At 42.9% G+C, this 24,979-nt stretch overlaps 1 protein-coding gene across 2 annotated transcripts; it reads right to left on the reverse strand.

The window, feature by feature from the left end:
• Nucleotides 1-62: 62 nt before the first annotated feature.
• Nucleotides 63-24,558, reverse strand: POLR1E (RNA polymerase I subunit E). Of its 2 annotated transcripts, none has more exons than XM_067743918.1 (12): nucleotides 24,369-24,557; nucleotides 23,697-23,800; nucleotides 22,426-22,502; nucleotides 20,638-20,723; nucleotides 16,816-16,874; nucleotides 15,890-16,034; nucleotides 14,052-14,159; nucleotides 13,325-13,421; nucleotides 11,675-11,817; nucleotides 2,672-2,753; nucleotides 1,557-1,688; nucleotides 63-404 (listed from the first exon to the last, which is right to left on the reverse strand). In XM_067743918.1, the coding sequence occupies exons 1-12, from the start codon at nucleotides 24,442-24,444 to the stop codon at nucleotides 245-247; spliced, it is 1,269 nt and encodes a 422-aa protein (XP_067600019.1). In that variant the 5' UTR covers nucleotides 24,445-24,557; the 3' UTR covers nucleotides 63-244. The 2 variants fall into 2 exon arrangements, with proteins under 2 accessions (XP_067600019.1, XP_067600020.1); XM_067743919.1 differs by having other exon boundaries at nucleotides 268-404; nucleotides 1,557-1,668; nucleotides 24,369-24,558.
• Nucleotides 24,559-24,979: the final 421 nt, after the last annotated feature.

Raw genomic sequence — 24,979 nt, forward strand, 5'->3', positions numbered from 1 at the left:
CATCCCACACACGAACCATCTGCCATTTACAACCACAGAGACACCAAAGGAGGGAGGTGGAGTCCAGTAGGGCCAACACTTTATGTTTCTGCTTAAGACCAGCACAACTGATAGGCTGACTTCTGGCTTCATACCTGTGCCAAAGCATGGCTGCTTTATCCCTCTTTCTTTACAAATAAAAATGCAAATGGATAGAAGGAGTGGCTATGATGTGGCCAAAATGCTCTGTCAGGAAAGCACACCTCTAGGTGATTTTCCTCCGCTTTGACTGACGGTCCAAGGCCTGGGCTGGGGGCAGTGGGATGGACAGGGTGCCCAGTTTGTGATCCTCCTCCCTGCCCACTGCCAGAGAAACCCTTCTTTTAGAGATCTTCAGCCTCATGGCTTTCGCTATCTCCATCATCCTAAGGAACAAACACAAACACATACAATAAATGGAGAGTCTCCTCAATGCAAATGCTCAGGGAGGCTTGGCAGGAGGGGGCAGCACATTCGTGCTCCAGGCCATGAAGACAGAATTCCCAAGAGAGCCACAAGGGGCAAAGCTCCCAGCAGAGAGGCAGACAAGATCCCCTCGAGAGCCATCAGGTTCCCATTTTAATGTGTTGCCATTAGAAAATATCTATATAAATGATGGAAAACCAGGTTATCTAGATCCTACTGATAACTGTGTTTACTTCTTGTAGCAAGGATTAAGCACTTGCTAGAATTTTACAGACTTCAAGTATCTGTTTCTCTTGTATGTTCAAACTCACTACTCATGAGAATGCCATCTGTGGAGTCCTCAGAATAATCCCTCTCTGGACTGCTAGAAGAGTCCAGATAAGGGTGTTTTCCTAGGCTCTCCTGAAATACCATCAGGGTCCTCAGAGGTCAGACGCTCCTAAATCACTGACAAAGGCCAATATACCCCACGGTTCAGCATCCTGGGAGGCTCTGCTCCCTACTCAGTCTGCATCCCTTCTAGCAGGGCTAGAAAGGGCCTTAAAGGTTGCCACCTCTGCCAACCCTCCCAGTCAGGTCAGAGAAGCCCAAGTGTGACATCCCTGCCAAACTGCAGCTCTGCCTTGCCTTGGACAACCCCTGGCAGCTCCTTCCATCTGACTGAGCAAAGTGCTTTATGCTAAGCTGAAATTGGCGTTCTCTTATATAACTTCCACCCCTAGGTTACCCCATCGGAACCATACAGAGTCCCTCTTCCCAGAGACAGCAGTTTGGAGACTGGAGGTTGCTCAGTTACACAGGGATGGAAGGCTCAGGTTTGAAGCCCAACTATTCCCCTTCTTGGCTGCATGACCCTGGGAAAATCACTGACTTCTCTGAACCAAAGATTCCTCCACTGTTTCTTAGCGACATCACTGAGATATTATGACAGATTTGGTACTGTGCCTAGCAAAGCGAAGGCACACGGTAATATCTGGTTGCCCATCCATTCAATCAATTATTCATTCATCTGAAAACTGTCCCCAGGTCCCTCGACAGTGCCTCATGCTTTCCAGCAGTACCACAACTACATCAAGGCGCCCTAAGGGAGCTTTTTCTTCTTTTGTGCTCACCTTTTCTCACTGAGCTTCAAGTCCCTCTGTAACACCGTCAGATCAATCTGGAAGTCGTTTATGTGCAAAGCCAGTATGATAACATAGGCGGTGATCTTTGCCTTCATAGAGTCTGAAATTAAGTTCCGCAAACTGCAAATCAGTGGCAATAAAAGAGAGGCAAAATTAAACTCCGAGATGATTTCTCCAAAAGCAAAGGAAAAACATCCAAGCCTGTTCCCTTATGCATTCAAAATGTCTTCTCGGGCTTCCCTGGTGGCGCAGTGGTTCAGAGTCCGCCTGCCGATGTGGGGGACACGGGTTCGTGCCCCGGTCCAGGAGGATCCCACGTGCCGCGGAGCGGCTAGGCCCGTGAGCCATGGCCGCTGAGCCTGCACATCCAGAGTCTGTGCTCCACAACGGGAGAGGCCACAACACTGAGAGGCCTGCGTATCACAAAAAAATAAAAAGTCTTCTCATCCCAGGGAGAAGAAAAGGAATTAGAGCAACATCCCTTGTCCTGTTGTGCTGCCCAAGCCTTCACGCACAATGGAGCGGTGAGCCAATGCCAGTGTCCCTCCAAGCGGACAGAGAAGGCCGCACCTTCCCCAGGCACAGTCAGAGCCTCGCACTGGCGAGGACCCTCCCCATCCTCCCGGCCTGTTCAGCAGGGCTGCTGGGAACAGTCATCCCAAACTCAGCTGCCAATGATTCTTCCAAGCACACTCAGAGCAGGACACACACTGCAAGCAAGCAGCAGGAAGGAAGCCCAGGTGTGCTGCTTGGGGTGCTTTCCTCAAAGTCATCCCACTGGCCTGCCCTTTCCTGCAACACTGCCTCTCCATACAACATTAGGACATTAGGCAGGGGTCCTTGGAAGAAGCGTGTGACATGAAGTCTTTGTTACAGGACTTCCCAGAGCCTTTAACATGAGCTTCTCCCAAAGGGACAGAGTCTGTACTACAGTGTTGCCTAAACTCACTTGACCCCAGGAGCCCTCCAAATGGCAGTGCTCTCTTCAGCATAGTGTCTCTGTGAATACAGACTGCAATCCAAGCCCCCCTCCCCACTCTCACCACCCTCCCTGTCCTGCTTTCTCCTTTACAGGCAGAAGCCGAGAAATCAAGCCCCCTGACCTGCCATTGTTGTAGATCAAGCAGGTAAAGTGCTTCAGCAGTTTGGTGTTAATGATGTGGGGAACTCCAGGTCCCAGGGCACCTACAACACAAAATAGAGTCTGATCATTTTCTTTCAAAACTCTCAGGACACACCTCACCTATGAGCTGGGAAAAGCGGACAACAGTTGGGCCACTGGAATAAACAGAGGCATGTGGGAAGAGAAGAAGGGGCTTGTGAAACAGAACAGCCACTTTCAAATGAACACGTGCTCAGGTATGCTTCAGCCTGCAGACCATACGTGCACAAGAGATGTTCATGACAGGGCAGTGACAGGAAAGAAAAGCAGACTCCAGTGAGGCCTAAAGATAGAGAGTTCAAAAGATGTTAGAAAGCAAAACAGATTGTGGAGAAAGCCCAGGGAGAGGGAAAGGAAGGGAGGTTGGAATGTGAAAATAAGAATTAAGCAAATAGTGAAAACCATGAGTACAGGCATAGCTCAGAGACGTTGCAGGTTTGGTTCCAGACCACCGCAATAAAGTGAGTCACGTGAACTTTTTGGTTTCCCAGTGCATATAAGTTATGTTTATAGTATATAGTCTATTAAGTATGCAATAGTATCATGTCTAAAAAAAGTGTCCAATAATTAATTAAAAATGAAAATTAAAAAACAATGTCCAGAGGAAACTTGCACAAGCCTCTTAGATAGCCTAATCCACCAGAGGGCAGACAGCAGAAGCAAGAAGAACTACAATCCTGCAGCCTGTGGAACAAAAACCACATTCACAGAAAGACAAACAAGATGAAAAGGCAGAGGGCTATGTACCAGATGAAGGAAGAAGATAAAACCCCAGAAAAACAACTAAATGAAGTGGAGATAGGCAATCTTCTAGAAAAAGAATTCAGAATAATGATAGTGAAGATGATCCAGGACCTCGGAAAATGAATGGAGGCAAAGATCAAGAAGATACAAGAAATGTTTAACAAAGACCTAGAAGGATTAAAGAACAAACTAACAGATGAACAATACAATAACTGAAGTGAAAACTACACTAGAAGGAATCAATAGCAGAATAACTGAGGCAGAAGAACGGATAAGTGACCTGGAAGACAGAATGGTGCAATTCACTGCTGCAGAACAGAATAAAGAAAAAAGAATGAAAAGAAATGAAGACAGCCTAAGAGACCTCTGGGACAACATTAAACGCAACAACATTCGCATTATAGGGGTTCCAGAAGGAGAAGAGAGAGAGGAAGGACACGAGAAAATATGTGAAGAGATTATAGTCGAAAACTTCCCTAGCATGGGAAAGGAAATAGCCACCCAAGTCCAGGAAGCACAGAGAGTCCCATACAGGATAAACCCAAGGAGAAACACGCTGAGACACACAGTAATCAAACTGGCAAAAATTAAAGACAAAGAAAAATTATTGAAAGCAACAAGGGAAAAATGACAAATAACATACAAGGGAACTCCTATAAGGTTAACAGCTGATTTCTCAGCAGAAACTCTACAAGCCAGAAGGGACTGGCATGACATATTTAAAGTGATGAAAGGGAAGAACCTACAACCAAGATTACTCTACCCAGCAAGGATCTCATTCAGATTTGATGGAGAAATTAAAACCTTTACAGACAAGCAAAAGCTGAGAGAGTTCAGCACCACCAAACCAGCTTTACAACAACTGCTAAAGGAACTTTTCTAGGCAAGAAACACAAGAGAAGGAAAAGACCTACAATAACGAACCCAAAACAATTAAGAAAATGGGAATAGGAACATACATATCGATAATTGCCTTAAATGTAAATGGACTAAATGCTCCCACCAAAAGACACAGATTGGCTGAATGGATACAAAAACAAGACCCATATATATGCTGTCTACAAGAGACCCACTTCAGACCTAGAGACACAAACAGACTGAAAGTAAGGGGATGGAAAAAGATATTCCATGCAAATGGAAATCAAAAGAAAGCTGGAGTAGCAATTCTCATATCAGACAAAATAGACTTTAAAATAAAGACTATTAGAAGAGACAAAGAAGGACACTACATAATGATCAAGGGATCGATCCAAGAAGAAGATATAACAATTGTAAATATTTATGTACCCAAATTAGGAGCACCTCAATACATAAGGCAAATACTAACAGCCATAAAAGGGGAAATCGACAGTAACACATTCAGAGTAGGGGACTTTAACACCCCACTTTCACCAATGGATAGATCATCCAAAATGAAAATAAATAAGGAAACACAAGCTTTAAATGATACATTAAACAAGATGGACTTCATTGATATTTATAGGACACTCCATCCAAAAACAACAGAATACACATTTTTCTCAAGTGCTCATGGAACATTCTCCAGGATAGATCATATCTTGGGTCACAAATCAAGCCTTGGGAAATTTAAGAAAATTGAAATTGTATTAAGTATCTTTTCCGACCACAACACCATGAGACTAGATATCAATTACAGGAAAAGATCTGTAAAAAATACAAACACATGGAGGCTAAACAATACACTACTTAATAACAAAGTGATCACTGAATAAATCAAAGAGGAAATCAAAAAATACCTAGAAACAAATGACAATGGAGACACGACGACCCAAAACCTATGGGATGCAGCAAAAGCAGTTCTAAGAGGGAAGTTTATAGCAATACAATCCTACCTTAAGAAACAGGAAACATCTCGAATAAACAACCTAACCTTGCACCTAAAGCAATTAGAAAAAGAACCAAAAAACCCCAAAGTTAGCAGAAGGAAAAAAATCATAAAAATCAGTTCAGAAATAAATGAAAAAGAAACGAAGGAAACAATAGCAAAGATCAATAAAACTAAAAGCTGGTTCTTTGAGAAGATAAACAAAATAGATAAACCATTAGCCAGACTCATCAAGAAAAAAAGGGAGAAGACTCAATACAATTAGAAATGAAAAAGGAGAAGTAACAACTGACACTGCAGAAATACAAAAGATCACAGGAGATTACTACAAGCAACTCTATGCCAATAAAATGGACAATGTGGAAGAAATGGACAAATTCTTAGAAATGCACAACCTGCCAAGACTGAATCAGGAAGAAATAGAAAATATGAACAGACCAATCACAAGCACTGAAATTGAAACTGTGATTAAAAATCTTCCAACAGGGCTTCCCTGGTGGCGCAGTCGTTGAGAGTCCGCCTGCCGATGCAGGGGACACGGGTTCGTGCCCCGGTCCAGGAAGATCCCACATGCTGCGGAGCGGCTGGGCCCATGAGCCAAGGCCGCAGAGCCTGCATGTCCGGAGCCTGTGCTCCACAACAGGAGAAGCCACAACAGTGAGAGACCCACCTACCGCAAAAAAAAAAAAAAAGAAAAATCTTCCAACAAACAAAAGCCCAGGACCAGACGGCTTCACAGGCGAATTCTATCAAACATTTAGAGAAGACCTAACACCTATCCTTCTCAAACTCTTCCAAAATATAGCAGAGGGAGGAACACTCCCAAATTCATTCTACAGGCCAATATCACTAATGAACATAGATGCAAAAATCCTCAACAAAATACTAGCAAACAGAATCCAACAGCACATTTAAAGGATCATACACCATGATCAAGTGGGGTTTATTCCAGGAATGCAAGGATTCTTCAATATATGCAAATCAATCAATGTGATAAACCATATTAACAAATTGAAGGAGAAAAACCGTATGATCATCTCAATAGATGCAAAGAAAGCTTTTGACAAAATTCAACACCCATTTATGATAAAAACCCTGCAGAAAGTAGGCATAGAGGGAACTTTCCTCAACATAATAAAGGCCATATATGACAAACCCACAGCCAACATCTTCCTCAATGGTGAAAAACTGAAAGCATTTCCACTAAGATCAGGAACAAGACAAGGTTGCCCACTCTCACCACTCTTATTCAATATAGTTTTGGAAGTTTTAGCCACAGCAATCAGAGAAGAAAAGGAAATAAAAGGAATCCAAATCAGAAAAGAAGAAGTAAAGCTGTCACTGTTTGCAGATGACATGATACTATACATAGAGAATCCTAAAGATGCTACCAGAAAACTGCTAGAGCTAATCAACGAATTTGGTAAAGTTGCAGGATACAAAATTAATGCACAGAAATCTCTTGCATTCCTATACACTAATGATGAAAACTCTGAAAGTGAAATCAAGAAAACACTCCCATTTACCATTGCAACAAAAAGAATGAAATAGCTAGGAATAAACCTACCTAAGGAGACAAAAGACGTGTATGCAGAAAATTATAAGACACTGATGAAAGAAATTAAAGATGATACAAATAGATGGAGAGATATACCATGTTCTTGGATTGGAAGAATCAACATCGTGAAAATGACTCTACTACCCAAAGCAATCTACAGATTCAATGCAATCCCTATCAAACTACCACTGGCATTTTTCACAGAACTAGAACAAAAAATTTCACAATCTGTATGGAAACACAAAAGACCCCGAATAGCCAAAGCAATCTTGAGAACGAAAAACGGAGCTGGAAGAATCAGGCTCCCTGACTTCAGACTATACTACAAGGCTACAGTAATCAAGACAGTATGTTACTGGCACAAAAACAGAAATATAGATCAATGGAACAGGATAGAAAGCCCAGAGATAAACCCATGCACATATGGTCACCTTATCTTTGGTAAAGGAGGCAGGAATATACAGTGGAGAAAGGACGGCCTCTTCAATAAGTGGTGCTGGGAAAACTGGACAGGTACATGTAAAAGTATGAGATTAGATCACTCCCTAACACCATATACAAAAATTAGCTCAAAATGGATTAAAGACCTAAATGTAAGGCCAGAAACTATCAAACTCTTAGAGGAAAACATGGGCAGAACACTCTATGACATAAGTCACAGCAAGATCCTTTTTGACCCACTTCGTAGAGAAATGGAAATAAAAATAAACAAATGGGACCTAATGAAACTTCAAAGCTTCTGCACAGCAAAGGAAACCATAAACAAGACCAAAAGACAACCCTCAGAATGGGAGAAAATATTTGCAAATGAAGCAACTGACAAAGGATTAATTTCCAAAATTTACAAGCAGCTCATGCAGCTCAATAACAAAAAACAAACAACCCAATCCAAAAATGCGCCGAAGACCTAAATAGACATTTCTCCAAAGAAGATATACAGACTGCCGACAAACACATGAAAGAATGCTCAACATCATTAATCCTTAGAGAAATGCAAATCAAAACTACAATGAGATATCATCTCACACCAGTCAGAATGGCCATCATCAAAAAATCTAGAAACAATAAATGCTGGAGAGGGTGTGGAGAAAAGGGAACACTCCTGCACTGCTGGTGGGAATGTGAATTGGTACAGCCACTATGGAGAACAGTTATGGAGGTTCCTTAAAAAACTACAAATAGAACTACCATATGACCCAGCAATCCCACTAATGGGCATATACCCTGAGAAAACCATAATTCAAAGAGAGTCATGTACCAAAATGTTCATTGCAGCTCTATTTACGATAGCCCGGAGATGAAGACAACCTAAGTGCCCATCATCGGATGAATGGATAAAGAAGATGTGGCACATATATACAATGGAATATTACTCAGCCATAAAAAGAAACGAAATTGAGCTATTTGTAATAAGGTGGATGGACCTAGAGTCTGTCATACAGAGTGAAGTAAGTCAGAAAGAGAAAGACAAATACCGTATGCTAACACATATATATGGAATTTAAGAAAAAAAAATGTCATGAAGAACCCAGGGGTAAGACAGGAATAAAGACACAGACCTACTGGAGAACAGACTTGAGGATATGGGGAGGGGGAAGGGTGACCTGTGACAAAGTGAGAGAGAGGCATGGACATATAGACACTAACAAAGGTAAGGTAGATAGCTAGTGGGAAGCAGCCGCATAGCACAGGGATATCAGCTCGGTGCTCTGTGACCGCCTGGAGGGGCGGGATAGGGAGGGTGGGAAGGAGGGAGACGCAAGAGGGAAGAGATATGGGAACATATGTATATGTATAACTGATTCACTTTGTTATAAAGCAGAAACTAACACACCATTGTAAAGCAATTATATCCCAATAAAGATGTTAAAAAATAAATAAATATATAGGCACCCAACATAAGATTACCTCAATACATAAGGCAACTGCTAACAGCTATAAAAGAGGAAATCGACAGTAATACAATAATAGTGGGGGACTTTAACACCTCACTTACACGAGTGGACAGATCACCCAAAGAGAGAATTACTAAGGAAACACAAGCTTTAAACGAGACAGTAGACCAGATTTAATTGATATTTATAGGACATTCCATCCAAGAAACAGCAGATTACACTTTCTTCTTAAGTGCGCACGGAACATTCTCCAGGATAGATCACATCTTGGGTCACAAATCAAGCCTCAGTAAATTTAAGAAAATTGAAATCATATCAAGCATCTTTTCTGACCACAATGCTATGAGATTAGAAATCAATTTACAGGGGAAAAAATGTAAAAAACACAAACACATGGAGGCTAAACAATACGTTACTAAATAACCAACAGATCATGAAGAAATCAAAGAGGAAATCAAAAAATACCTAGAGACAAATGACAATGAAAACATGACAATCCAAAACCTATGGGATGCAGCAAAAGCAGTTCTAATAGGCAAGTTTATAGCTATTACAAGCCTACCTCAAGAAACGAGAAAAATCTCAAACAATCTAACCTTACATCTAAAGGAACTAGAGAAAGAAGAACAAACAAAACCCAAAGTTAGCAGAAGGAAAGAAATCATAAAGATCAGAGCAGAAATAAATGAAATAGAAACAAAGAAAACAATAGCAAAGATCAATAAAACTAAAAGCTGGTTCTTTGAGAAGATAAACAAAATTGATAAAACCATTAGTCAAATTCATCAAGAAACAGAGGGAGAGGACTCAAATCAATAAAATTAGAAATGAAAAAGGAGAAGTTACAATAGACACTGCAGAAATACAAAGCATCCTGAGACTACTACAAGCAACTCTATGCCAGTAAAATGGACAACCTGGAAGAAGTGGACAAATTCTTAGAAAAGTATAACGTTCCAAGACTGAACCAGGAAGAAACAGAAAATATGAACAGACAAATCACAAGTAATGAAATTGAAACTGTGATTTAAAATCTTCCAGCAAACAAAAGTCCAGGACCAGATGGCTTCACAGGTGAATTCTATCAAACATTTAGAGAAGAGCTAACACCCATCCTTCTCAAACTCTTCCAAAAAATTGCAGAAGAAGGAACACTCCCAAACTCATTTTATGAGGCCACCATCACCCTGATAGCAAAACCAGACAAACCAGACAAAAAAAGAAAATTACAGACCAACATCACTGATGAAGATAGATGCAAAAATCCTCAATAAAATACAAGCAAACAGAATCCAACAACACATTAAAATGATCATACACCATGATCAAGTAGGATTTATCCCAGGGATGCAAGAATTCTTCAATATACGCAAATCAGTCAATATGATACACCATATTAACAAGTTGAAGAATAAAAACCATCTGATAAAAAAAAGTCCATATCTTAATTAAAAAATACTTTACTGCTAAAAAATGCTAACCATCATCTGAACCTTCAGCGAGTCATAGTAGTGACATCAAAGATCACTGACCACAGACCATCATAATAAATATAACAATGTAAAAGTTTAAAGTATTGTGAGAATTATCGAAACCTGACAAAGAGACACAAAAGTGAGCAGATGCTCTTGGAAAAATGGTGCCAACAGACCTGCTGAACACAGGGTTGCCACAAACCTTCAATTTGTAAAAAACACAATATCTTCGAAGGACGATAAAGTGAAGCACAATAGAACGAGGTGTGTCTGTACAGACCCTTAGGTGCCCAATCACAGGAACATGACTGCATGCACCTATGCCTAAAACCACAGGTGTCTCCCTCTGGGTTTCTGACTCTGGGTGGATGTGCGTGTGTGGCAGCCACCCATGCCCTGGCGATCAGTGGCATGGGTTACCAGCAGAAACTGACTTCTTTCCCAGTCAGAAATGGCTGACACAACAACGTGCCACAAGCCTTCACAAGCAAGGCCTATTTTTCTCCCCATATAACTCTTTGTCTAACTGTCCCTTAAAACGTTCATTTGATTTGACTGGATATTCAACTTTGCCTAACACAGAAGTAGTGAACGTTAGCTCTGAGCAATCGTATAATCCAACCCGACCCTATTTTCCAAGGAAAGGGCTTGGCAAGTTCTCTCAGCATGTCAGCAGTACCAATCAGAATCCCACTGTTACACAGTTATAAATAAAGACATGGAAAGACATGTCCATTTCCTCTCTCACTAGAGCTAGTCTAAGAATTATAGACAAATAACAGACTGAAAATAATTAGAATAAAATGTCTGTCATGATATGTGCACCCCAAAGTTCACAGCACTATTTACAACAGCCAGGACATGGAAGCGACATAAGTGTCCATCAACAGATGAATGGATAAAGAAGATGTGGTATACATATATACAATGGAATATTACTCAGCCATAAAATAGAATGAAATAATGCCATTTGCAGCAACATGGATGGACCTAGAGATTCCCATACTAAGTGAAGTCAGACAGAGGAAGACAAATACCATATGCTATCACTTATACGTGGAATCTAAAAACATGATACAAATGAACTTATTTACCAAACAGAAACAGACTCACAGACATAGAAAACAAACTTATGGTTACCAAAGGGGAAGGGGGGGGAGGGAGGCATAAATTAGGAGTTTGGGACTAACAGATACACACTACTATATATAAAATAAACAACAAGGACCTAGTGTCCTTGTTGTTGTTCCTTGCACAAGGAACTTTATTCAGTATCTTGTAATAACCTATAATGGAACAGAATCTGAAAAAGAACATATATATGTATAAATATATATGTAACTGAATCACTTTGCTGTACACCTGAAACTAACAACATAAATCAACTATACTTCAATTTTTAAAAAAATGTCTAGCATGGACTTACGTTTCCGCTTAATCACTTTCTGTGCTCGAAATCTGATGAGAGTGTCCAGAAACCATATGCACCGGGCCTGGCGGTCTCGGCTCTCCTCACTTGATGGCAAAGACTTCAAAGACTTCAACGCTTCTATGACAAAGGAGCAGTGACTAAAACAAGGGAGGGAAAAGGAGAAATGTGTTAAGACCGGCTCTGTCAGGAGCCATTCACTCCTTCACAATGAAAACAGCAGGCCCCCCTCACACCTGGTACACAGTCAACAGCTGAGGAACAGCCATCCAACCAGCCCCTTATAATAGGAGGAGCATGATTTAATGCAGGGACAGTAAAGGTCTAGATAACAAATATTATACATTTTGTGGGCAACATGGTCACTGCCACTGTAATGCAAAGGCAGCCATTGATAACATATAAATAAATGACTGAAGCTACGTTACAATAAAACTTTATTCACAGGCAGTGGGCCAGACTCGGCACTCGGGCCATAGTGGGCCCAATCCTGATGTGGCGGTCTGGAGCACAGCCTCTCAACTATCTGGGTTTGAATCCCCATTCTGCCATGCAGTGGCTTGGACAAGCTTCTGAACATCTCTGCCTTGGTTTCTTCACCTGTAAATTAAGGCCAACAATAGTACCCTTGTCCTACGGGTTTTTGTGGATTAAATGAGACAAGGAAAGCAGTGCTTGGCACATGTAGGAGCTCCAGCAATGTTGGCTATTATTTTTACATACTGTTGTTCTACCACTGTCAGGATCATGAACTCGCAGCGATAAAAGGCTCTTCAAGATCATCTTGTATCGGCCTCATTTTACTTATAGGAAAACTGAGGCTCAGACAGGGGAAGATCACACAGTCCATGAGGCAGATGGGGACTCGGTTCTCCAGACTCCCAGCCCAGAACTCATTCCTGCACCTGCCCCTGAGCCACAATCACATTAACGCAACGAAGAACCACTAAAGAGCACTTCTTTGGAGAGAGGGAAAAACATGTATTTTCCAAGACTGGATTTCACTGAGCAGTAAAATTTCCAAACGAAAATTGGGGGAATTAACCTAGGGTTGACAACTTTTTATTTTCTCAAGATAAAATTATTAAAAGAAAAAACTCAAAAGCAAAAAAAACCTCATCATCATTAAAAAAAAAAAAAGGTGTTTTAAAAGCCAAAAAGTGGGGGAGGGGTGGAGGGAGGAGAGGAAATCATCTCTGATTTAAAATATACTATATTTAAAATACATAATTTAACTTTCACTCAGCACATCACCACAGATAAACCATCACTTCAGCTGGCACCTACTCCCAGGCCAGCACTTGGGCCCCACCAGTGACAATCGGCAACAACATAATATTGGCTGGGGGTGGGGGTGGGACCGATACAGGTCAGCTCCAGTTCCCAGCCCTAGACTACAAGGCCTCACCACCCTCTGCCCAGTCACAGGTTCCACATACTCAGAGGCCAGTTCTCTCCCTTGAAAGCCACCCAAAGCCTTGGGACAACAGGCCTGGGAGCTCAACCATTTGAGAAAACACTAGCTTGCTCATGTTCAAATGCTGAACAGACGTATATTCTCACTAACACCCAAGGTCTGCTTCATGTCTGACTACTGTTGTATCCCAACATCACTCCCGAGACACTCCATCTGCCCAATTCGGGTACCTGTTCTCTTCAATCATCTTCAGTATTTCTTCTGAGGTGACATTCCTGAAAGCTTCAGAAGGGCTCTGAAGAGCGTCATACTCCGCAGGGGAAAGAACTAGTTATAGGTCAAGAACAACGTGACCAAAATGGAAACATCCAACTAGCTAGATCATCTTATATCGGCCACACTTTACAGATGGGAAAATTTGAGGCTTAGAGAGGGGAAGATCACACAGTATGTCCGGGCAGAGCTTCAGGACTCAGTTCTCCAGACTCCCAGCCCAGAGCTCATTGCCTGCCTGGGCTTTCTGCCTTCTCTTATCACAAAGCCACTGCAGGCACTTTCCATCTGAATAGAACCACAAGTACGGAAACTCTACATTCCAACCCTTCTTTATACAATCAGTCTGCCCTAGACTTTGGGCACTGGCCAACTTAAAAGTCGTATTTTGACTCTTCACGGAAGGTGACCCCCACAGGGCCGAACCGTGGGCATTCTGCATTTTGCTGAGGGATGGGTTTGAATTACAAGGCCTGAGAGGCCTCTGCTGCAGCAGGTGCCTCAGCTAGTGAGGGAGCCTCGCTGACTTCCCAGCAATAGCGCTGGGGCAACTGCAGGAGTCTGGGGCGAGCTTCTATGAGTATCACAGGACCACTGACACCCTCAGAGAGCCTGGCCATGCCACTCCTGTGCACATATCCCAACCTGGGAAATGAGGTGGCATTTCTCCCACAAGAAGGATACGGTCTTCAAATTTATACACGTCTTCAGGCTTGGCAGCATCAGCGTGGCAGGGAGGGAGGTAGAGGGAGTCATCCTGCAAGTCATCGTGGATGGCGTCACTGACCAGGGCTTTTCAATGAAGGAAGAGTGAGTGTCAGTGTCACCCCGCTCGGCTTCAAGTTCCCCAACACTCTGCAACCCGTGCACTCAAGATCATCGTCGCCCAGAACCCCCTCATCTGAACTTCACATATTGTCAGTGAAAAAGAAAAATCAAATTATAAAGCTAACTATCACACAGGAATAACCATGTAAAAATTAAGTATGCACACAGACAAGAACAGAGAGGAAAACAGGAAAATTGTAATAGTTGGTCTTGTAGAATGATGTGAAAATGGGTGAATTATTTTTTTTTAAATGTCCTTTAGTAGCTGAGAGTGAACTGAACAAAAAAAATTGAAAAATTTACTTAGACATTAAAGTATATCTTTGACTAAATGGAGACATGTTTCTATGTTCCTGGATGGGAAAACATAATATTATAAAGATGCTGATTCTCCCCATATTAATCCCAATTGGATTTTGAGAGAACTTGACAAAATAATTCTTAAGATCACCTGGGAAAAAAAGCATGCTACAGGACTTCCCTGGTGGTGCAGTGGTTAAGAATTCGCCTGCCAATGCAGGGGACACGGGTTCGAGCCGTGGTCTAGGAAGTTCCCACATGCCGTGGAGCAACTAAGCCCGTGCGCCACAACTACTGAGCCTGCGCACCCTAGAGCCCGTGCTCCGCAACGAGAAGCCACCGCAATGAGAAGCCCACTCACCGCAACGAAGATTAGCCCCTGATCACCACAACTAGAGAAAGCCCGCGTGAAGCAACAAAGACCCAATGCAGCCATAAATAAATAAATAAATAAACAAACAAATAAATAAGCATGCTACAATAACCAGTACATTTGTGAAAAATAAGGATGGAGGATAAATTTGCCCTATCAGACAACAAACTGGAAGGTGAGGCTACTACAATCAAAAGGACCTGATGCTGCTACAAGAATAGCCAGTCAGAATGATGAGCGAGAACACAATTAAGAATGTGGTAAAATGATACAGATGATTTTTTAAATCATTTTTTACAAAAGGAAAGGATGGAGTTGGGGACAACTGGCTAATCATTTGGAAAATATAAAATTAGGTTTGTACCATAGACCAAAAAAAAAAATAATCATTAAATTGTAAATGTAAAAAGTTAAACTGTGAAAGTACTGAAAGATAACATAGGAAAATACATAATCATCGGGTATGAAAAGATTTTCTAAAACTTACTGAAATTCCATTTGAATAGAAAAACTGCTCTCATATATAACTTTCTCTTATGTTCCTATAATGCATTTGAACAATAAACACATTACACATTTTAAATAATACAATTTAATACTCAAGCTGCTTAAGAATTTAGGAAAAGAAAAAGATCCAGTGACCTCAAAGTGTCTCTAGAGGCTTGTTCATCATCATCACATCAGCCTTTTTGACGAAAACCTCCCTGTAACTCACAGAGACATGAGGCCGTCTCCCTCCTCTGTGCCCTGCAGGCTGTAGCCCTGGCACCAAGGACACAGAGGGCACATAACCGTTCCCATGTCTGTCTCCTCTACTCGACTGTGAGCTCACTGAGAGCAGGCCATGTCAGATGTTTCTTATGATTTCTAGAGTCTGTTCCTAAGAAGGCCCTCAGGGAGAAGCAGGAAGGAATCCAGCCCTAACTCCCATCATTTCTATCTGTGGGGTGGGTGAAAGATCTCAAGAGAAGGGAAAGCTGTTTCCACCAGCAGCCTCTTACCCCAAGTTCCAGCTGCTTACCAGTCACACCCTTTGTATCAATTATACTCTCTGCAGCTTTAGCCACTGCACTATTCAAAGATTCACTGCCAACTTTGTTCATTCTCCTGGAGTTCAGAGCCCGCTTCTGTTTGGTGGTACCAAAGGCTTCAATGCAAGAATCCATCTGTGCAAAAGACAAATTTGGTCACTGGGAACGGGCTGAGCACTGCTACTCCTAGCTGTGTCACTACGGGTAAACAGCCTCTCTGAGCCATTAATACCACTTCCGTAAATTGGGCTGACTCATACCTAACTACCTCATAGGCTTGTTTTAAGAACCAAAAGATATTAAGAGATTTGAAGTACTTGCTTTATAAACTGTAATGAGCTATTTATAAATCAACAGTGTTTTCACCTGTAAAAAAGACTACAATTAGGGTTGGTAAATCTGGGGCACACAGCTTATGGGTTTTCTAATCCTACACGGAAAACAGACATTACTAATAGATCGCTCACTCTCCCTCTGAGCCTGAAGACAGCTTCACTCCCTTCCAGGCAGCACTGGAGATTCAATCAGTTTGCCATCCTGGGGTGAGATGAGCTTTGTAGGAAGCTTCTACATTGAAAATCCTAAAGTTTACTTTGTCTTGATGTGAAGTTTCCAGGCTTCCAATATTTTCTGAAACTTGGATTAAATCCTGAAAATAAGTGTTATGCTACAGCCCAGAAAACCAGTTCCAGACACTGGCACAGAGCTGTGTATAGCTGCCCCAGAGAGGAGGTCTGCAGTCTGTGACGCCAAGGAGGCCTGTGCAGGTAGGAATTGTCCAGTGAACCACAGACTGAATGAGCTGAGAGCAGCTAGGGAGACCCCTGTGTTCAACCAGCTCATTTTACTGATGGAGAAACCCAAGGCCTGGAAGGAACTCACTTTAGGTCTCACATCTTAGTTCTGTCATACTTACCTTTTCTCTAAAAGATTTGGTGTGACTCTCTAGTGTTGATTCACTCTGAACTGATTCATCTACAAAACACAAAACAAAAACAAAGAAAAACAAGCAAACTGTAAGGCCTACAGACCATAATAGTGTTTAATATTTGTTTAACAGTTAATCTAAGAAAAACAGATTTCTTTAGTACAGGACTTTCCAGAGCTTAACATGTGTATACTGTGAATATTTAATATGAAGCTTCAGTATACAGTTAGAGAATTTGGAGAATAAATTAGAGTCAAGTGAAGGGGTCATCGGATCCAAGCCCTTCATTTCACAAATAAGGAAACATGAGGCCTCCAGGTGAAATGACTTGCCCCAGGCAATGCAGAGATGGGATTAGAAAAAAAGTCCTCTGCTCCTCCCAGTATACAGTTCTGCCCTCCTTGTAAAAGACCTAAGGAGGAGGGATCAAGAGGGGGACCTGGAGCTCACCTCCCCCGACAAATATATCAAAAATACATCTACATGTGGAACAATTCTCACAGAAAACTAACTGGAAACCTGCAGAAGAATTCCTATACAACCAAAGCGCACTGATGTGTATAAAATGGATGACTAATAAGAACCTGCCGTATAAAAAAATAAGTTAAATTAAAAAAAAAAAAAAGAAAGATTTCCACGTAACCAGGTAGTAGGGTTGGGACCACCCCCGCCCCGCCCTGAGAGGGATCTGAAAGGAAGAGAAGGTCTGCATGGGCTCACTCCATACCACAGCTTGGTGCAGGATCTGGGCCAACCAGCCCCTGGAAGAAGACTGGGTCTAGCAGCTGGGGAGCAGCCCCTGCCCCTGACAGGGAGGTGACAGCCATGGGGCAGAAAGGAAGGACCACCTCACACCCTCCTTGGGCGTTAGACCCCCAACACCAACCACACCCCATATCAAGGTAATAGCGGCCACCACACCCTGAGGACATTCCATTGTGTATGTATGTAAAATTGTTCATTAATTTCTTAAACACATTTTTGTTTTTATAGGTAAAAAAGTTGTAAATATTGGTTTATTCTAGCCATTATACATATATACACAATGGAATACTACCCAGCCATAAAAAAAAGAATGAAATTTTGCCATTTGAAACAAAATGGATGGACCTGGAGGGCACTACGCATAGTGAAGTCAGACAGAGAAAGACAAATACTGTATGCTATCATTTATATGTGGAATCTAGAAAATAAAACAAACTAGTGAATATTACAAAAAAGAGCAGATTCACAGAAAGAGCAAACTAGTGGTTACCAGTGAGGAGAAAGAGAAAGGAGGAGGGGCAATATAAAGGTAGGAGAGTAAGAGGTACAAATTATTATGGATAAAATAAGCTACAAGGATATACTGTATAACACAGGGGATACAGCCAATATTTTATAATAACTGTAAATGGAAAATAACCTTTAAAAACTGTATAAAAATAATTTAATTAGAAAACTTTTTTTTTAATACCAATGAATGTATATACAAAACAGAAACAGACTCACAGGGCTTCCCTGGTGGCTCAGTGGTTAAGAATCTGCCTGCCAGTGCAGGGGACACAGGTTTGAGCCCTGATCCGGGAAGATCCCACATGCCACGGAGCAACTAAGCCCATGCGCCACAACTACTGAGCCTGTGCTCTAGAGCCTGTGAGCCACAACTACTGAGCCCGTGTGCCACAACTACTGAAGCCTGCACGCCTAGAGCCCATGCTCTGCAACAAGAGCAGCCCCCGCTCACCGCAACTAGAGAAAGTTCACATGCAGCAACAAAGACCCAATGCAGCCAAAAATAAATTTAAATAAATTAAAAAAAAACAAAACAGACTCACAGACATAGAAAACAAACTTATGGTTACTAAGGGTGTGGGGGAGGTACAAATAAGGAGTATGGAAGTAACAGATACAAACTACTGTACATAAAATAGATAAGCAACAAGGATGTACTGTATAGTACAGGGAATTGTACCCAATAGCTTGTAATAAGCTATAATGGAATATAATCTGCCAAAAAATATATATATATATCATATGCCATACACCTGAAACAAAATACTGTAAATCAACTATACTTCAATTTTTTTTAAAACTTAAAAAAAAATTTTTTTCAAGACCTAAAAGCAAGGCATAAACATGAGGTATGTATTATTTACATAAAGCTCTGTAATCTCCCACAGAGTATTCACGTAAGGGGCAATATAATCTAGTGGACAGAAGCACAAGCTCTGGAGTGACGGTGCCACATTTAAATCCCAGGTCTCTCATATACGCCAGCAGTAGGATCCTGCCATTTAGCCTCTGGGCCAGGTTCATCATTGATTAAACAAAAGGAATACAATACCTACCCCACAGGGTTGTTATGTGAAGTAAATGACATAGTGCATTGAAAGTGCTTAGAACAGTGCCCAGAGCATAGTAAGAACCCAATAAATGCTGTGCGTATTTCTGATATATGCTGGTTAGAATTAACCAATATTTACAAATTTTTTACTTGTAAAAACAAAAACGTGTTTAATCAACAAATTAATGAACAATTTTCTTTGCCTCCTCAGAAGACAGAAGAGCGTTTGGAGGATAACTTATATGCAGTTATATTTGTTTGCAAAGCAGGGAATTCTTAACCTAGAGACTATGGACCCCTAGGAAATTCACAGCTAGGCTTTGGGATGCAAGAGCCCTTTAAAATTATATGCAAAATCTCATATTTTTTGTAAATTACGTATGTTTCTAGGAGGTAGGTCCAGGTCCTTATGAGATTCTCAAAAGGGCTGAGACCACTGCTTTGAGAGAGTGAAGTTATTAGAACTAATGCCTCTGAAGGTATCGAGCAGATTCACAATGATCCTAATGATCCTTATCTAACTCCCTCCCCTACCATGGTTCTCAGTATTTAAGATTTAGGAACAGGAGCCCCTTGAGTTTGACCCTCTTATCTATCATTTTGGAAGACCCCACTCTAGCCCTGAACATTCTAAAATGCCAAATTGGAGAAGTACTATAACTTCTCCCAGTGGATTCTCTCTTCCCAAATTAGAAAGTGTAGAGACTTTGCATCGACCTGGAAGTTACTGTCCAACCTATAAGCAACTTCTATCATCTACCAGAGATTCTAAAACCTCTACTCCAGGGCTTCCCTGGTGGCGCAGTGGTTAAGAATCCGCCTGCCAATGCAGGGGACACGGGTTCGAGCCCTGGTCCAGGAAGATTCCACATGCTGCAAAGCAACATGTGCCACAAGCCCGTGTGCCACAACTACTGAACCCACATGCCACAACTACTGAAGCCCATGCTCCGCAACAAGAAGCCACCGCAATGAGAAGCCTGCACACCTCAACAAAGAGTAGCCCCCACTTGCCGCAACTAGAGAAAGCCTGCACGCAGCAACGAAGACCGAACATAGCCAAAAATAAATAAATTAAATTAAAAAAAATTTTGTTAAACCTCTACCCCAACTAGAACAATTAAAAATTAAGAAAGGCCCTCGACGGAAAAGAGTATCATATATGCCCTCCAATACTCTGCTCAGATCAGTGCTCAACTTGCTTTAACTAAGATTAGTTTCCTGATCTTAAGTCTGTAAACACTGTAGGGACAGGATCTGTGTCTGTTTTGCTATATTCACAGCCCCTAACTTGTGCCTGGAGCATAGTAGGTCATCAATAAATATTTGCTGAGTAAAAGCACTTTTAAAACTTTTTCAAATGGGAAAAAAAACCTTGAAAAACTAGCTACAAGATGTATTTTACAAATCAAAAAGTCAAACCGACTCATCCAGGAAACCTAAAATATTCAGCATTTCTTTGAGCCTTCATGACTAAGACCTACCGGAAAACAGCGGCTGCATATTGAACAATTCAGCATCATATACTTCCATTTGGCCAGAGGTCTTGTTCAAAATTCCCACAAAGTGCCTGAATAAAAAAGGAATAATACCAGTGACAATGGATTATTCAAAAGTTATTGTTTATACAACCTCCTTTTTTCTACTTAGAAGTTCTCAACCTTCTTTCTGCCGCAATACACATGAGGAAGACATCACTTGCTCATGAGTAACAATAATCCCCTACAGCAGCAATTCTCTGCATGGGGAGGGAAAGGAGGAAAGGGTTCATGAAGAGGCTCTGGGGGCAGTGGGGGAAGCTACCAGGTGATTCTTGTAGCTGATCACATTTGGGCTCACTGCTGTAGTGGGAAACCCTCCTGGAATGTAAGAATCTAGAATTAAACACTAGAATTTACTGCATGTATAAATTCTATGGAGGCAAAGAGAAGTAAAACCTTGGTAATTATGAGACCAGTTTAAACTAGAAAATCTTTGTAAAGGGATGATAAAAGTTAAAAGTTTCAAGCATATACACACTAATCTGACTTCTATCAGGGTGGTTCAGGGGGGACCCTAAAAGGGGCTTGTTTGTGATTCACTGATGGCTACCTTCACAAGGACACTGCATTATGCCAACCCCTGACACTTAAGACTGTTCAGGCTAGACAATCTTCACTGTACCGAGGAGTAGACTGGGGGTCAGTAAAGGGCAGAGTTGCCCCAACTCAGTAATCTTTCCAGAGCTAGGCAGAAATTCTGGAGCCTCAGACACTACCAAATCCTTTTCTTGTAGTTAGTCCCAAGGCAGACTTCTGGTAAACTCTGGCCTATTGATCACACATTCCAAATTAGTGGAGACAGCTGCCTTTCGGGAACAAGATAGTTATAAGCAAAGAATATTGCAAGTTAATGATGTGGTCAGAAATAATGAAGGTGGTCAAAAGGTACAAACTTCCAGTTATAAAATAAGTCCTAGAGATGTAATGTACAGCATGGTGACTATAGAAAATAATGCTGTAGCGTATATTTGAAAGTTAAGAGAGGAAGTCTTAAAAGTTCTCATCCCAAGAAAAAAATTTTGTAACTATGTGTGGATGTTAACTAGACACTGTAGTGGCCATCTTACAATATATACATACATTGAATCATTATGTTATACACGTGAAACTAATATAATGTTATATGTCAATTATATCTCAATTTAAAAAATTGGGGGGACTTCCCTGGTGGCACAGTGGTTAAGAATCTGCCTGCCAATGGGGGACACGGGTTCGATCCCTGGTCCAGGAAGATCCCACATGATGCGGAGCAACTAAGCCCCTGTGCCACAACTACTGAGCCTGCGCTCTAGAGCCTGCGAGCCACAACTACTGAGCCTGTGTGCCATAACTACTGAAGCCTGCATGCCTAGAGCCCGTGCTCTGCAACAAGAGAAGCCACCGCAATGAGAAGTCCTCACACCACAATGAAGAGCAGTCCCCGCTCACCGCAACTAGAGAAAGCTCGTGCGCAGCAACAAAGACCCAACGCAGCCAAAAATAAATTAATTTACAAAAAAAATTTTTTTAAGACTACAAATGAATGAGGTTTTCAGGAAATTAAACAAATGTAAGTCATTTTTCAGTTTCAGGAATGTCTACATGCTGGTGTGAGGGCCCCGGGGTCTGGGAACACAGGAACTTGGTAAATCTCTCTAGATTTCCCCCACTGCCCCTAAAATAAAGACAGCGAAGAGCAGTGCCAGGGCCACCCCCCCCCCACTTCCCACAATCCCTTTCCCCTGTCCCTACCTGCAGAGAGTGTTGCATTTCAGGGCTCCAGTTCCAAAATTGTTTCCCACATAGTAAAGTCTGTCTGTTTCAGCTGCCTAAAATGTAGAGCGGGGGGAAGCTCCATTACAACCAATGTTGAAAGATAGTAAATATCTTGACTCTCTTTTCCACGTTTGTAGAAGCTTTAGAATCCAAACCACAGGTGGATCAAAACGAGAGCCTCTTTGAGATGATCCAGCTCCCTATGTCTAAGTGAATCTGGGGTATCCCTGGGGGAAAGGCAAGAGGACTTTTGAAAAGTCCCAGGTAGTGCTTGCTTCTAGCTGGTCTGAGAAGTTCTTGGGGGAGCTGTACCACAGGACTTGGAAGATGGGCCCAGGGCTCTCAGCACTTAGAGGCATGCAACAAAATGATTCTGCAGGCAACCCCAAAGTCCAAGCCCTTCTTGAACCTCTTTGCTCTCCTCTATCATGACTGCTCCTTATATGCTCTCAGGACCATGGAAATGGTTAATTCACTCCTCAATCAGAGCCAGGCTTTCCTGCTTCCCCTTGTTTGTCCAGGCTATCCTCTTCACCTGGAGTACTAACTTCAGCTGTTAAACCCTCCTCCATCCTTCAGGGTTCAGCTCCCATGCACCCTCCCCCAGGAAGACATCCTAGCAAGCAGAGACTTCACTGACTGAACCCACTCTGCCCTGCTCTGTACTCTCTCTCCCAGGGACTCTGAGCTTTATCTATTTCTGTACGAGTGTCCCTCACATCCAGTTCTCACCTCTCTAGAGCAGTGGTTCTCAACCCAGGGAATTACTCTGGGGATATCTAGGCATGTCTGACATTCTATTTGCCACAACTGGGAGGTGCTCCTGGTAGCTAATGGGTAGAGGCCCGGAAAGCTGCTAAATACCCAGTGCTGCACAGGAGAGCCTCCACATCAAAGAATTATCTGGGTCAAAATGTCAATAGTGCTGAGACTGGGAAACGCTGCTCTGGAGTACGAGCTCCCTCAGAGTGGGGCCAGCTCTCACTTAGCTCTTCCCTAGCAGCTTTCAGCTCAGGGCCACAGTGGGGCTCAATAAATGCTTGTTGAATGAACAAATGAATAAAAGGCCAGCGCTTCACCACAAGTGTGAAACTCAGTGGAACCTGTCCCCACCTGGGGCTCAAAGTTCTTCAAAGGCTCACTTGCTATCCCCCCTTTCCTCCACTCACTCCCTCCTACCTCCACCCACACCCAGGAGGCCTCCTGAGGCCTGAAGAGTGGGGGCGACTGGCCACGGCAGCACTTACCAGGATCCGCTGACTTCTCTTCCTGGGGTTTGTGGAATCATTGCTCTTGTACAAGGTAAAGCGCATGTTGCCTGGATTCTGTAGCTTCCCGTTGGAGAACTGGACTGTAAGATTGCAGCCCAAGAATGAGATGAGAGCACAAGAGTATGGTGGGGAGGAAATGGATTGTCAAAGGGAGGGAGTGACTGGAGGAATGGGTATGGCAAGGAGCCCCAGGTCCTGACCCAAAGGGGGACTGAAGGAGGTCCTGGTCCAGGTGGGAAGAGGGGCTGGGGAAGGGCTCTGACAGGAGGGAATAATTAGGGGAATGGGGCTGACTGAGGAGACCTAGGCCAAATCTAGAAAGACAGAGGGAATCCCTGGCCAGCAGAGAGAAGGAAATAGAGCAGGTGTGAGACCTGGTGGGTGAAGAGATGACGGGCTCCTGGGTACATACAGTCCTGGAGAGGGGGTAACTGGGATTTCCTCATCCAGGTGGGAGGTGGTACCAGAAAGATGGTGCAATGACAGAGGAGCCCTGGCCGAACCCCAAGTAGTGGGGGAGACTATAAGGGATCTTGGCTCATCTGGGAACGGGCACCCGACGGATGTGGGAAGTGGAGGGCTGTAGCGGTACCGAGACGGAAGGGGAGGAAGTTATGGGGAACTCTGCTCCAGCTTCGCAGTCTTTACCCAGTAGAGCTCTCTGGCTCTCGTCAGGCTCTCCACAGTACAGCCACCTCGCACTCGGCAACACCTCCGCCGCCATCTCGCCTCTCCAGACGCCAAGCCCAGGAGCTAAAACAGCCGCGTCCAGTAGCTCGTTTAAGCACACGCGCAGGAAACGCTCCGGGCCGGAAGAGGCAGGGCCTCGCCGGGCACCGCCCTGCACGCTCAGCGACGCGTGGCTCCGCCCCCCAGCAGGCACCGCCCCGCTCCTTCCCTGAGCTCTGAGAAGCACCATCCCCGCCCACTCTTCGCCCCGCCCCTCCTCGCGGAGAGGCGTGGTCTCCATCCTCACCCTGTCCCGCTCCCTCCTCCGCCGGCCTCTCCAAGGCGCAGCACCTGATTGGCCCAGCACTCGGCCTGCGCATTTCAGGCTGTGTACCTCTAGGGTGAGCAGCGCACGCAAGTCTTGCCTAAATGTTGTGTGGGGTTTCTTCCTCAGCCCTGTCTAGGTAGGGTTATGGTCTGTCATCTACTACGGTGTAAATATGTCTTACTAAGATCTGAAAGTCCGAGTTCAAATTTAGAATTCTCTGATAGGCAATCCTTGAGCTCCAGCTAAATGTGGAGACTCGCGG

This window comes from Pseudorca crassidens, chromosome 7, assembly GCF_039906515.1.
Source record: "Pseudorca crassidens isolate mPseCra1 chromosome 7, mPseCra1.hap1, whole genome shotgun sequence".
Lineage (NCBI taxonomy): Eukaryota > Metazoa > Chordata > Mammalia > Artiodactyla > Delphinidae > Pseudorca > Pseudorca crassidens.

Excerpts from the sequence above, each read along its gene's own strand:
- POLR1E (XM_067743918.1), bottom strand. The coding sequence starts at position 24,444 with ATGGCGGCGGAGGTGTTGCCGAGTGCGAGGTGGCTGTACTGTGGAGAG. Across the intron at positions 13,422-14,051 it reads CGTGTATAAATTTGAAGACC|TTCTTTCCCCTGCGGAGTAT; the intron begins GTATCCTTCTTG and ends ACCTATAACTAG. Across the intron at positions 405-1,556 it reads TTGAAGCTCAGTGAGAAAAG|GATGATGGAGATAGCGAAAG; the intron begins GTGAGCACAAAA and ends TTTGTTCCTTAG.